The following is a 15,192-nucleotide window of genomic DNA, read 5'->3' on the forward strand; positions in this document are numbered from 1 at the left end:
AGGAGTGACTGCTGCTGCGAAACAAACTAGTTTCAACTGAGCAAAGTGCAACCTATTAGGGACTTGTTCTGTGGTTTTCTATTGTCAATATCTTCAGTAAGGCTATGTTTGGAAGGAAGGAAAAGTAGAAAAATAGGAAACTGTTGTATTGAAGTAAATTATGCCATACGGTATGGTAAGGAAAGTGGTATAGCATAATCATCAGATCAAAAGGCTTTCCCCATACCTTTTTCTTCCTTTGCATAAACAACGCAAAATTTGCAGCAGTTTTCAGATAGTTTATGGTGGGTTGGTTATGTCAGAGGATGAGTCTCTAGCTGCCTGTGACGATGTATATAGACGGTCACCAGCATAGCAACTACCAGCTGGTTTGGAACATGCTGTTAACTTTACCATGTTACCTACCATCCAAAGCACCAACATCAGATTCAATCTATATCTAGATCAATCGTTTTATTTATATCTTGAACATTTTTCGAATTGATATAACCTTTTTTTTCTACTAGAAAAAGTTCTAGTGATTCTTATTAGATGGAACGACCGATGGAAATTTTAGACCCGACAAAAGAACAAAAGTAAAGGATGAAAATCAAGCATCAGAAACTAGAAAAAGGCAATAGAATAGCTTGTTATTAAACAGTTCTGCTTCGCTGTAAGCGCGGGCCACTTCTCCCATCAATGTGCAGCTGCATGCCTAAACCATTAATCACTTTTGTCTCTTCATGCCCATCAACTATTCCTTGTGCATTGCCATTAATAACCCAAACCTGCGTGCTAGAACCTTCATCAACGGCCCTTGAACCTTGGCAACAAGAACCCTCCTCAGACGGCAATCTGAGGAGCCAGGTAAGATCATAACATTTGGTCCTGTATAAGAAAATGATTGCTGTTGAAACAAGAAGCTGAATGATCCAAGGAGAAGTGGCTAGGACTACACCAGATATGGAGAAAATTTGGATGTAGATAACTTCTTGGGTGTTGGCTGTGGCCAGCCGGAAGAGGAATATGCCAATGATGGTGATCCAGAGAGAGTGGACGATAATTGAGCGAAAGCGGAATCCACCTTGGCCGGACATTTGGAGCTGCATTTGCTTGGAAAGAGGGGCAGGGGTTGGCAGCATAACGTTAACGGTTAAATGGTGCAGAATGTTAGGGGAAAGTTATATATTCACAATATGAAGAAATCCCGAGTTGGTTGTTATTATTTCTCTCAATTTTTGAATTTGAGCTTTATCATTTCACGGCCAAATAAATTTATAAATCTCAATGGAAATAAGTGTACTGTTTTATTCTTAAAAAGAAAAAAAAATTGTACCATTTTATTTTTTGATAATAAGTGTGCTGTTTTATTGAAAAGCAAAAGTCATTAACTTGAAATAATTTTAACGCCTTTTGTCATTTTAGTAATTTTTAAACGGATCAAAATAAATAATTTTTATTAAAATTTTAAAATACCATTTTAAATTAATTTTTATTTATTATAATTTTAAATTTTAAAAATAAGAATAGTTTTAACAACAGAAAATAAATTTAATATATTAAATTACAGTCATTATGATTAAATTAAAATTCTTTTAGAGGTTAACAACTAAATTCCTAAAAGAAGAAATTTAGTTTTCAACTATTTAAAAATACAAATCAACAGCATTCATGAACTAATAATATCCTGATTGGAAAAATTTTTAAACTTCATAAATGCAATTAACAATTACAACGTTTTTATTATATTAATTTATTAATTATTTTAAATATATCGTAATAAGATATCATTTTTCATTAACTGAATGCCAGACACAGTTAGGTTGTGCCAACGATGGCCTGTGTGGTACAGTAATGGGCTATGGTATGCATGGTTATTGGGTTATGGGCCTTATGGCAGACAAGGCACGGCACTTTGTCTGGCCCAACAGTTTTTTTATTTTCATTTTTAAATAAATTAATAAAAAATCATAAATAACTTATTTATGGCATTAAAAAAAAAAAAAACTCATTTATGAATTTGTCTCAGTGGGCATATGGATGCGTATGCACTTCCAATTAGGTACAATTAAATTTCAATCATCATAAGTCGAATTTAAATATTAATTTTAGTGAGATTTATTAAATATAAATTTTTTATTAAAAATTTTTTTAATCATAATTACAATATTTTTTTTTTAATTACAGCTATGATAAATTTTATTTTTTTTTTTTAATTTCATCTAAATTAATCTTATCGTTCATCTAAATAAATTTAAAAATAAATCAAAATACGTAACAAAAATTAAAAATAATTTTAAAAAATAAAAAATCATGTACTCATATTAGAATGGTTGAATGGACTGACCATGCAATATCAATTTGATACATATGATTTAATTTACATTTACTAGAAAGATTTACCCGACTTCGATCGGGTCATAATTTTATTTAATATAAATAAATACTATGTATTTATACAATAATATCTAAGTCGAATAAATCAATAAATTCATTTAATTGAACTACATTGATGCATAAAATAAAAATTAAAACTTAATTTTAAATGATCCAAATCTAGAACTTAAACTTTTACAACATATTCAAACAAGAAAAAACTAAAACTAAAATATAACAATTTGAAATTGATTAATGAATTTTTATACTGAAACAAAAATAAGACAACTTGAATTTGATTAAAGGTTATTTACACTATCAAATCAATATGTTAAACTTAAATTACACTAATCACTAAACACATTTATTGTAATTAATTGAATTCATGGATATCATAAATTTATGAATAGTTTAACTCATAAATAGTTTGACTCATGCAATTTGGGTTTGATCCATGATTATTTATATTTCTCAATAATATATATAACTCTAAACTCAAAATATTAAATTTAAATAACACTAAGCATGAAATACATTCATTCATAATTAATTGATTTCATGGATGACATAAGTTCATGAAAGGTTAAATTCATGTATAGTTAGATTCATGTAATTTAAAATAAAAAATAAGAACATTAGTGAATAGCATCCACGAACTCAATTAATTCCAAACCATACAATATATGTCTTGCAACTCGTTCAACTCAACCCAATCAAAATCTCATAATTAAAGAAACGTGTTGTTTAATTAAATATCTTAATTAATCAAATGTGAGCTCATTTCTCCAAAACCCAAAAATAATAGTTGGGTACAGATTATAAAAAATTATAAATCTATCTGTTTAATCCATATTTTTAATTTTTTTTATATTGTTAAATGATTAAAACATGTTCATAATCTAAAATTTTAAATATGCATGTAAATAAAAAAACATATAAAGAAGCAAATCAATAAATAACAAAATAAAAAAAATACATAAAATAAAACAAAATAAACTAAAAAAAATGAAACTAAAATGAAAATAACAAAAAAAATACCTTGTCATATGACAATCATTGGGCAACTCGACAATTGAATTACCCTTACACAATTAACTCCAAAATTATGATGCAAAAGTCTAAACCAACCCCAAATATATCACTCAATATCTTAATTAACTTTGAAATCATAATTAATGTCACCACACACACGTTATCTCCAAATCATGTTTTAATTGCACAAATGGCTTAATCTGCTTTATTGGAGATAACTTTAATATATACCTATACATATTTTCAAGTTCTAATTTTTGTTCAGGTTGAAATTTTTGACGCATTCAATTTTTTCATATAACCAATCCAATAAAAGGTTTGAAGAAATAACATAAATAATAAAGAAGAACAATGAGAGAGAAAAGAAGGATAAATTTAGAGGTGTAAATAAAGGGAGCTTTTGATGAATTATTTGTAAATATGTTTGGTTTCTATTTGTTTATATTTATTTATTAAACTTAAAAAGCTATCTTAAACAACATTTTAATTTTCTTTAATAAATGAACTAAGCACAAACAAAAGTTTGCTTCGTTTGTTTATATTCATGAATAAGTTTGTTTAAGGTTTGTAAACAAATTCAATAAATATTCGTTTTTACTTTATTTTTAATCTTTCTAAATGACTACTTTATGATTAAATATCTTTTAAAAATAATTTTAATCGTAATTTACTATTAATACATTGAAAAGTACACTTAACATATAATAAAATCTTTCATAATTTTTTTAAAAAAAATTTTTAAAAATAGTTTTGAATCGTCTAAAATGGACAATAAACAAGTTATAGATGAGACTTTTGTTTATAGTTTTTTTATCTCACATAGCTTGAAAAACTAATATGAAAGGAAACTCTTTATAAATTGACTTGTCCCCTTCACTCCTAAGAGCCAAAGTCGTTGGTTTGCAAAACCAATTTTTTAGTCATTAATTTATGTTCATTTTATATGTTTGTGAATATGTCTCTTTAATGAGTTCATTTAATTTATTTAAACAAACCAAATTTGAACACTCTAATATCTAAAAGAACTAAGCTTGAACATAGTGAAAAGAATTTTTATTGAAAACGAACAATCCTAAAAAATAAACAAATGAATCACGAACATAGTAATGTTCATTTATGTTTGGTTTGTTTACATCCTTAGATAAATGAGAAAATAAGAAAAAGAAGAATAATTTCATTCAACAATGCAGACCTGATAATTTGTATATTTTGTTAAATACTTGTAATTTGTGTATTTTTGTTGTATTTTACACAAAATTAAGTGTATAATTCATGTCAACATGAAAAAAATGAAATATATTGTTTAGTGTTTATTAAATTCATATATGATTTCTGCTAAAATTTTAACCTATGTCACTTTGTGTCTTTTTTCATATCATTTTTGTATGATATCATCGTATCATATTTTAAATTATTAGATTTACTAAGATGTGATCACAAATTCGCTCATGCTTTTCTCTTGTACTGCTGCAACCTTACATCTAACTAAGCAAATAATTAACCTTTTATTAAAGTAGGATTATAATAACATTATTAAATTTAACTTATACGAGGATAAAAATATTATCAAATATATTAAAGGGATTAAAATTCAAATTTTGTGTGAGCACATGAACCATTTATACAATTTGACAATTTATTTTATGATCAATGTTGTCAGGTCAGCAAAATCAATACCATGTCAATAAAATCAATGCATGTTTCATCAAGTCAATGGCCATATCAGTATTTTTAATGACAAAAATTTAATGGTATTAGAGATTAAGTAAGATTATCAAATCAAAATAACATGAGAACTTTATTTCTATAAATTATAATAGAAAGATTAAATTTCAATTTTGTTAAAGTATATGGATCATTATTATAATTTGACCAATTTTAAATAATAATTATCATTAACTTTAAATAATAAATTATTGAATCATTAATTTTAATTCATACAATCATCCAAAATGACATACAATAAATTTAAATTCAAATCTCAATACCTACAAATTATTTCATTATCTAAATTAGATTTTCTTTATACATAAACAACAATTAAATATTGGATTAGACCAGTCCAAAAACATAATACAAGTGTAATAAAAGCATAAAGAAAAATATAATAACACATTAAATTTTTACTTTCTCTTACTGTTGATACTATTCATTGATGGATTGGTTGCCTTCCTTAAGAAGATACCAAACATAAGTAGTCCATAGTTCAAGCATAAAACTAAGGTATTCTAACTAATGCTTAAGACTAAGTGCCTTCATAGCATGATGTTGAGCTAATGGCCTGACTTTTGTGGAACCATGCCTTATGTTATAGTAGCTTACTTTAGTATTTCTTGGTTCAGTAACTTTTCTTTGTCAAGTGGATCAATAGTTTATTTACAACTTTACAAGAATTCTGATGCAGAAGATTTACAATACTGTGATAATTGCAGAGCATATTAACTTGTATCACTACAAATTATAACAAAGAGGTTAAGAACTACTTCTAAGATTAAGATGGGAATGGAAAGGAATAGCTAAATGAGAGGAAGTTTAGAAATGCATGCTTAATATTTCACAATAGTTTTTTTTTTTCAATGAAACTAGATGATGATACTTTACCCTTATGAAAAATAGGTTACAAATTTATATAAAAGAGGAAAAGCAAATGAATGGGACATGACATAATCTAAGGGTTCCATAACTATGACACAAAGCAATACAAACAAAATAGTAAGGTAACTTTAATAAAGTAGCTTTAATAAAGAATTAATAAAGAAAGAATCAGATTCATTTCTCTTTATTAAAGTGCCTTCAATTAAGTTGACATAAAAAGAATCAGATTCATTTCTCTTTATTAAAGTGCCTTTAATTAAGTTGACATAAAATAGACTTGACATAAAGTTAACTTCTAATACCTTGACATAATGCTAGTGTGACATAAAATTGATTTAAGATGACGCCATTTGTCTTAGTGCTGATGTAAAGGAGTTTGGACTTACACACTGAACAAAGTTACACACATAATTATATATAACTTGGACTGGACAAGTGCTGATCAACCTAGTGAAACAATTCTGCTTCAATTTTTTTTGGATTTCTTTCCTGGGGTTTCAACCACTGATCATAAAGCTTTAATTCAAATCTTTCTCTTATCCATGCGATGTCTTTTGGATTTTGTCTATATGGATTTACAGGAAGTTACATCAGTTTTACAAAACTCAAAATATCAAAATTTTATGAGTCTTTATGACAAATCACTCCACCAATTTGTCCAAGAAGGTGTTAGGATCTACTTATCAAGATGACTATACAATTCTTGGATGTATTATAAGAGGTACCACTACCATGATTTTTTTTTTTAAAGGTAGCTATCGTAACCATTTTGGAGTCGCCTAATGAATTTGAGAAGAACAAGGAAAAAATGAAATCACCACTAATCTTGTTTTGACTAAGTGTGATTGATCTCCTAATAAAATATATCATTTTAATAAAATCTTAAAATTAATTAAAATTTATTAAAAAGATAATTTTAGACCTACAAAACAGTTTGGGTCTAAGAGTCAGTTATACGTGGGGAAAGATTAGCACCCCCATAGCGCTCTTTTAAAATAATACCAATTAATTACTTGTTATCATTTAATCTTGACAAAAACAATTTTAGTTTCAGTGTTTGAAAAAATAATTTCCTTGACTTCATTTATTTATCGTAGTTTTGTTATTATTATTATTATTATTATTATCATTATTATTATTATTCAAGAAAAATAAATTGAAACACTTTTATTGAAATAATTCTAAAAATATTTCAATATGTTGGTAGTATTAAAAGAATTTTTTTTCTCACACAGAGATTTCTTAAGTATCGTTTCTTGGAATATCTTAAAATCTCTCTTCAAAGGCTTGTATTTATTTTTTGTAAAAGTAAGATCTTACATACAATATGAACAATAATATGTTGATGCACACATTTTACTTTTCCTTTAAAAATTTTATTGGTTTAGCTTTTAATTTATTAATATTATTATTGTTTTAAAGAAAGGAGAAATTTTATGAAATCAAAGATTTTTTTTTTATAAATACTCTAATACACTAATAATATCTAAAAAAAAATTCTTCTCATTTAGAGATTTTTAAGGTATTACTAGTCGAAATACCTTAAAATTTCATCATCGAGCAAAATTTTCTTTTCCTTCATTTTTGTTAGTCTTATTAATAATCTTAATTTATTTTTGTTTTACTTTATAGCAAAAAAGGAAAATTTTTATTGTAGTAAAAACTTTTTATAAATACTCTAACATATTGGAAGTATTTAAAAAAATCTTCTCACTTAAAGATTTTATAGTTATTGCTACTCTAAATACCTTAGAATCTCATCGTCGGATAAAAATATCTTTTCTTACATTTTTATTACTTTTTAATTATTTTTGGTTATTTTAATTTATTATTTTTTCAAATTTAAATTTATCAAAGGTTTAGAAACCATTTATTATTATTATTATTATTATTATTATTATTATTATTATTATTATTATCTTTAGTTTTTTATTATATTATTTTATAAGGTTTATTTTAATTTAAAATTATAAAAAATTTCAACTTTATTATTCATTATTTGTCTTTATTTTGTTTTTTGTTTTCATTATTATTATTATTATTATTATTATTATTATTATTATTATTATAAAAAACAACAAATCTTTATTCTAGCAAATTTGAAATTTTAAAAATGCGTAAAAAATAAAAATAAAACTAAATATAATCAAAAAATTACCTAAACCAAATTGGTCAATGATCCATCAATGCCGGCTCAGCTAGACCAATTGGGGCCTAGGTTAAAAGGGAGTTAGGTTGGATGCACGAACCTCGAGCTAGATTAACGAGTCACACGTGAATCCTTAGGAGCTAAAACAACATCATTTTAGTCCCTTTTCACCTATATAAAAGCTTAAAAAAATTTTAGCTTATTTCTTCCCCTTCTAAAAAAATTTCCTTTTCTTTTCTCAATTAAAAATCACAAAATTGACAGTATATTAGAAATCGATCGTTGTCCATCGTTTGGTTCACCAATGGTGATCACCAACCGTCGTGCCAATCATTGAAAAAAGCTCAAAAAACACCCAAAAACTCATTTCGACCTCTCATTTTCTATTTTTAACCTCATTTTCACCTAAAAGCCTCTCAATCTCCTTAAATCCAAGCTAAAAGCTTTTGGTTCCATGGAACAAACAAAATTTTTTCCTTTTTAGTTTTATTTCTCTTTTTGTTGGTGTTGCATACCATATTCCTAAGGATTGTGGTTTTTTTATGTTTATTTAGCTTTGTGGGTTTTAGGCTATAGGATTTTTTTTTTTGTTTTTTTGTGTTTTCTAGCAAAGTTTTTTTTTGTTCTTCTTTTTCCTAATGAATGTTTTTTTTTTTTTGTGGTTTTTCTAGTGGGTTTTTGGGGGCAAAATCTCTTCTCTCTTTTTTCTGGATGGTTTTTCTTTTTTGCAGAATCCTTTTTTGGTGGTTTTTTTTTAGGGCAAAGTCTTCTCCTCCTTTTTTTAGGTTATTTTCTAGTAGGATTTTTTTATATTGGGAGGGTCTTTTTTTTTGTGGTCTTTTTGGCAAGGGTTTAATGTTTCTTTTGGTTTTGTGAAGCTCTTTTTTATAGAGCTTGAACAGAGGACAAACCCCCATATTCCTTAACCGTAATTCATGCTACTAGGGGATTATGGCAATTTTAACTGGGGCTTGCATAGTATGGGTCTCAGGAGTCATGGGAGATTAGTGCAGGGATAAGGTGCTAATGGTGCCGTGAACGACACCTACTGCCACCGGCTCCCTGATTTTTATCCCTTTTTTATTTTTTTTTCATTTTTTATTAATTAAATATTTTATTTAATATTATTTTTTTTAATAAAATTAAACAAAATCCAAAATCGAGGCCTAATCTAGAGAACTCGGACAAAGTTCAATGACTACAATTGCTTTTTTTTACGCACTGCTAAAAATCAAGAATAGGGTAAAGACAAAAACAATAATTTTGATCAAAGTCAAAAGTTTTTTTTTTGGTTTTTTTTGCAAATCAATAAGCTCTTCTCATTAGAGACTGAACAACTTTAAAAATTAAATCAAAATGCTCTTCTTACTAGAGGCTCGATAACTTTGAAAATTTAAATAACTCATTTAAATAGAGACTCAATAACTTTAAAGAATTCAAATGGCTCTTCTAAATAGAGGCTAAATAATTTTTTTAAAAATTTAAAAAGCTGCTTTAAGTAACGGCTCGATAACTTTTTAAATTTAAAGGTACCTCTAAGTAGAAGCTCGATAACTTTTGAAAACTTTGAAAAGCTTATCTAAGTAAAGACTCAACTACATTTGAAAACTTTAAAAGGCTCTTCTAAGTAGAAGTTCGACAACTTTTGAAATTTTAAAATATTTTACCGGGAAGACTTATGAATCTTGATAAAGAAAGCTCATCTCAATAAAACTTCAACAACTTTAATGATCAAATCAAAATGTTCCTATTACTAGAGGCCTTGAAACTTAAAAAAAAAAAAATTAAACGTTCTGCCCACAGGTATTTGAAAATCATTCAAAAATTTAAGATTTTCCTCAAAAGACTTACAAATATTTTTTAAAAAATTTACTTGTAAAAAAGGAAACATTCAAATTTTAAGATTTCTTGAATTTTGGATATCACCACCAACTAATTTTGTAGAAAACTTAATCACAAAATTTTTCTTAATTGGTGCCAATTTCATTGGGCTTAAAATCCGAGTGCTAACTAAATTGAGCTTAAATCTTGTTGATGCCAACTAATTTGGGCTTAACGTCTAGCTAGTATGGGCTTAAAGTACTAGCTAATTTAGGCTTAGTTTCATCTAGGTGCCAACTAAACTAGGTTTAGTTTGATTTTAGTGCTCACTAAACTAGGCTTAAAGTGCCAACTAATTAGGCTTGGGTGCTAGCTGATCTAAGCTTTAAATGTTAACTTATCTAAGCTTAGATGCCAATTAATTTGGTCTTAAAGTGCTAGCTAATATGGGTTTAGGTGCCATCTAATCTGAACTTAATTGCTAGCTAATCTAGGCTTAAATCTGATTTGGGTGCTAGCTTGATGGGCTTAGTATTATCTTGCATCATATCTCATTTTTTTCATTCATTTTCTCAATAATCCCTTCGCTTTTTGTAGATCATTTTTTTTTTAACATTTTAAACCTTTTTTACATTTTGGTCTCTTGTTAAACTATTTTCTCTTTTTCTTAATTCTTTCTTATCTTTTTTATGATAAACTTCATTATCTTTTTTTACCTTTCAAAATAAATACAAGTGACTTTTTTTATAATGCAAATGTCAATGTTCCTTTCATATAAATACCCTTACAAATACTTTTTTTATAATGCAAATGCAAATGTCTCTCTTATTATGCAAATGCGAATGCCTTAGTTATGATGTAGATGATGTAAATGTGAATATCTTTCTCATGATACAGATGTTAATGATACAAATACGAATGTCTTTTTTATGATATAAATATGAATGCTAATGTTTTTCTTATGGTACACATACAAGTGTAAATATAAATGAAGTAAATGCAAAAGTCTTTTTTGTTTTTTAGCATACAAATTAAATGTCTTTCTTATGATGTAAATATCAATGCAAGTGATGTAAATATGAATGCAAGTGATGTAAATGCGAAAACTTTTTGCAAATACAAAAGTCCTTTTTATTTTTACAGCATGCAGGTTAAATATCTTTCTCATGATACACATGTTAGTATGAATGCATGTGATGCAAATGCAAATTTTTTTTTTTGTTTTTGCGACATGCAGGTTAAATGTTTTTCTCATGATGTAAATATGAATGAAAGTGATGCAAATGTGAAGACTTTTTGTGTTTTGTGTTTTATTTTTTATTTTTTATTTTTTATTTTTGCTAGATCTTTGTTTAAATTTTCAATGTTTACTTTTCACTAAAATGATCTTAGTATTCTGTACAAAATACTCAAATAATCTTCGAACTTTTCAAAAGTAATTACAAATTGTTCCACATAAAATGTTTTTGTAATCAATAAAGAAAATTAAAAACCATATAACTTTTGAATCTCTTGTAAATTGATGATTACTATTTGAAATACTTGTGGATAGGGTAATTGACAATTCAATTTTTCACTAGTAGGCTTATTTCAATGAAGGCTCGACGAGGGTTGAAAGATTTCTCTTGGACCCACAAAAGAGATAATTTTTCTAAAATACTTTTCTTTTATTGAAAACATGACACTTCAATGTCAGTCAAAACTAACCATTATTTAAAAAAAAAAAAAGGAAAAAAAAAAGGGCTGATTTTTTATTTTCACTATTTAATGAAATGCAAAGTTTTTAAAAGTTTTTACAACAAGACTTTCTATTCTAGATAAAACTTTGAAACTTTTAAATTTTTTTTATAGCCTTAAGAGTGTCTCTAGCTCTAAACTACCTTTTTTGGGTTTTCACCTTAAAGGTATATTTTCTAATAATGAAGAACTTCGTAACATCTTACTAATTAATAACAAGTCTATACAAAATTTCATGGATAGAGCTCTTTAATTCAAGTATCTACATTTGATCAAAATATACTTTTTAAGGTCTATAATGCAGGCTAAGATATAAGATTTTGAAATAATAGATAAATAGGCTCAAAATATGTTATTCGAAGTAATTAGGCTAAAAATCTTATGAAGCATTCTTTGGATGGAAAGTCGTGTGTCTTTCTTTCTTTGCTCTTTCTTTTGGAAACATTTCACTTCAACTTTAGTATTCTACTTTCTTGAATTTTTAGGATTCAAATTGAAGCTTTATTCATTTTTTGCCCTGAACTCTATATCAAAGGTGCATATCTTTCTTTCTTTGCTTTTTATTTTTTATTTTTTGTTGTTGTTTTTTATTTTTTTTTTTTGCTTTTTTTATCTTTTATCTTTTATTATTATTATTATTTTGAAACATTTGACTTCATCTTTAACAAACTACTTTCTTGAATTCTTAGAATTCTAACTAAAACTTTATTTACTTTTTACCTCGAACTTTCATCTCCGATTTGCATGTTAGACGCTCTCAATATCAAACACTTTTCTTAAAGTTGATCTCTTAAAGATATTATTATTTTGTTCTCAAGGTAAAAGATGATCCTTGGCTGAGGTTTATTTTGGAATAAAAAATTTAATAGATTCAAATGAGTAGTAAGTGGATAATTTTTCTATATACAAAGGATAAAGAAAGATGGTCATTCATCATTTCAAACACAATCACTTAGTTAAAAGAGCAAATTATTCAAAGAAAGAGATAAAAAGCTTATTTTTATTTGTTTTTTCTTTATTTTTATGTTATAAGCATCAATTGTTTTTACGTGACTGATGCCCTATCTTATTTTTCACTAAAGGTTTTTATGATGGTGAAAATTTGTTTGTATAGATGTCCTAAATTTGAACGCATGGTTCATAAAAAGGTTCATTTTTATTCTAAATTGTATGGTATTTTAGTAAAAAGAAGAGAAAATGTACTACTGCATGAAATATATTATCTTAAGCAAGAAAGTATTTTGCTTCTTTTAGTTAATGTGTCTTAAGATATGAATAAAGGCTACTTGAGAAAATAAGTTCAAGCATTTTTCATGTCTATGGTCATTGAAAGAATTTAAATGGTTCAATCATATTGACAAAATTTGACACAAATTGAATTACCAATTAAAATTTTGAAAGAGTATCTTGCTTGGTTTTGAAAATCAAAATGAATTTTCAAAATGGCCTTTTTTGTTCATTGCCCAAGAAAATATTATAATCTCAATATGTCAAATGATGACAAGGTTCGCATGTTGAAGTCTATGCCTTTAAAAGATTATGACTAGTGAGTAAAGCTATTCAAAAGAATTGAAACATAGGATTAGTCAAGAAAATGTGTGAAAGTATTGGATTAGTTTATTTTTATAATAATTACCAATTAATTTGACATTCTCACCATTTTAAAAACATATATTTCTTTTTGAAAAGGCCTCTTTTTTTTCCAAAAGTTTTTTTAATGATCTTGAAAATCCTTATATGAGACTTTATTCTTAAACAATTACAAATCAATTTTTTTTGAATTTATATCACACAAGAGTTAGAAAAAAAATTTACAAATCAATAAAAATCCAAAAATTAAAAGCCGTTCCTTTTTTTAGGGCATTTTTATTTTTATGACTTATAAGTCTTTATTCAATTTCAAGAAATTGTTTATTTTTTAATATTTTTTTGAAAAAAACTTAAAATTTTTAAAACTTGAAAGAAATTAAAATTTTTCAATGTCAACAAATTTATGAGACAATATGATGTACTATATCCATTTATTCAATGCAAACATTCAACCTAATTCAAAATTCACATTCTTAATAGCACTTTTAAGATAATATACAAGCTTAAAAAAATCCTCTACTTGGCATTTCAGCTTTAGAATTTTGACCATTAATTCTGCCACTATCAATTATCAAAGCCGTCAACCAGCTTTTTAAACTTTGCAGGATTTGCATTGATCAAAGACTAAACCATATCTTTGAAGGTAATGCAATTTTGTACGGAATGTCTTTAACGCCATCATGATATTCACATTTAACACTGAGATTGTAACCTTTTGGGTAAGAAGGCTTTCTAGGCTTTACAAGAATAGGAAAAATCATATGATTAGTGACGAGCAACGAGAAAAGCTCTGTGTAGGATATTCGAAGCAAATTGTGTATTTTGACTCTTTTTTTTTTTTTGTTGCTCTATGGATGGCCTAAGTTGATTTTTCATTTTATGAATACCTATGGTGAAGGATTCTGGGAAAAGAGCATTTGAACATATGGATGAAATGATTAAGGAAAGTCATTGGCCTAAGGTGTCAATTGTAAAAAGGTTAGGGCAAATGTGGTGACCAATGACCATCTACCAAATCTTTATATATCATGCTGAAGTTTTCCTCATTTTGCCTTTCAACTATTAAATCTTGACCATGTTCCCTAGAAATACCTCCATTCCTTTCAATATGAATCTTTGCACTGGCATCCATAATTTTTTTTTCCATCTTCAATTTTACCCATAATAAATAGTAAATTTGTAAATTTTGAAAAAGCATTACTGATCATCCTATCATAGAAGAAAGAAGGAAGAGTATCCATAAATAAGAAATTCAACTCCCTATTATTGAGGGGTGGTCGTACTTACGATACTACCTCTTTTCATCCAGTGATACATTCTTTGTAGCTTTCATTAAGATCCTTTTTCATGTTTTGAAGTGGTAATCGGTTTGGGGTTATTTTTAACATGTGCTAGTATCGCTTAAAAATTACTCGAGATAAATTCCTCTAAGTACAAATTTAACCTATTTCCAAACTATAATACTAATTAACAACCGTTATGTCAAACTTTTTTGAAAAATGTGAATAAATAATTATTCATTATGGGCATACCCAACTATTTTATTATAGTATCGAGTCAAATGTATCTTAGGGCATCCATTTCCATCATATATCTCAAATGTTGGAACCTTAAACCTTGTAGAGATAACCAGGTCAGGAACTAAGCTAAGCTCATTAACATCAATTTTCCTAAAGACACCATTTTTTTTCTACAACCCTAAGTCTCTTTTCCAACAAGTTGTACTTGCTTTTAAACTTGGTATTCTCAACTAGTTATAGTACTTTTTTTAACTTTTTTTTTTAGGATCATCTAGGTTAGGTATCACAATAGGATCATAAAGACTAGGCTCGAGATTGATATTCATGTGAACAAAGGACAACTTAACAAAAGTGTTAGTATAAGGTTGATGGGTTGCTGAAGACGCTTGTGGC

At 26.9% G+C, this 15,192-nt stretch overlaps 1 protein-coding gene across 1 annotated transcript; it reads right to left on the reverse strand.

Moving 5' to 3' along the window:
* Positions 1-632: 632 nt before the first annotated feature.
* On the reverse strand, positions 633-1,121 carry LOC111286709 (uncharacterized). The gene has a single exon (XM_022876849.2). The coding sequence runs from the start codon at positions 1,119-1,121 to the stop codon at positions 633-635; it is 489 nt and encodes a 162-aa protein (XP_022732584.2).
* Between the last annotated feature and the right edge of the window lie 14,071 nt (positions 1,122-15,192).

The sequence above is a fragment of the Durio zibethinus genome, chromosome 6, assembly GCF_047325235.1.
Source record: "Durio zibethinus cultivar Kanyao isolate XHJ-2024 chromosome 6, ASM4732523v1, whole genome shotgun sequence".
NCBI classification, from domain to species: Eukaryota; Viridiplantae; Streptophyta; class Magnoliopsida; order Malvales; family Malvaceae; genus Durio; species Durio zibethinus.

Coding starts and splice junctions, on each gene's coding strand:
- LOC111286709 (XM_022876849.2), bottom strand. CDS start 1,121: ATGCTGCCAACCCCTGCCCCTCTTTCCAAGCAAATGCAGCTCCAAATG.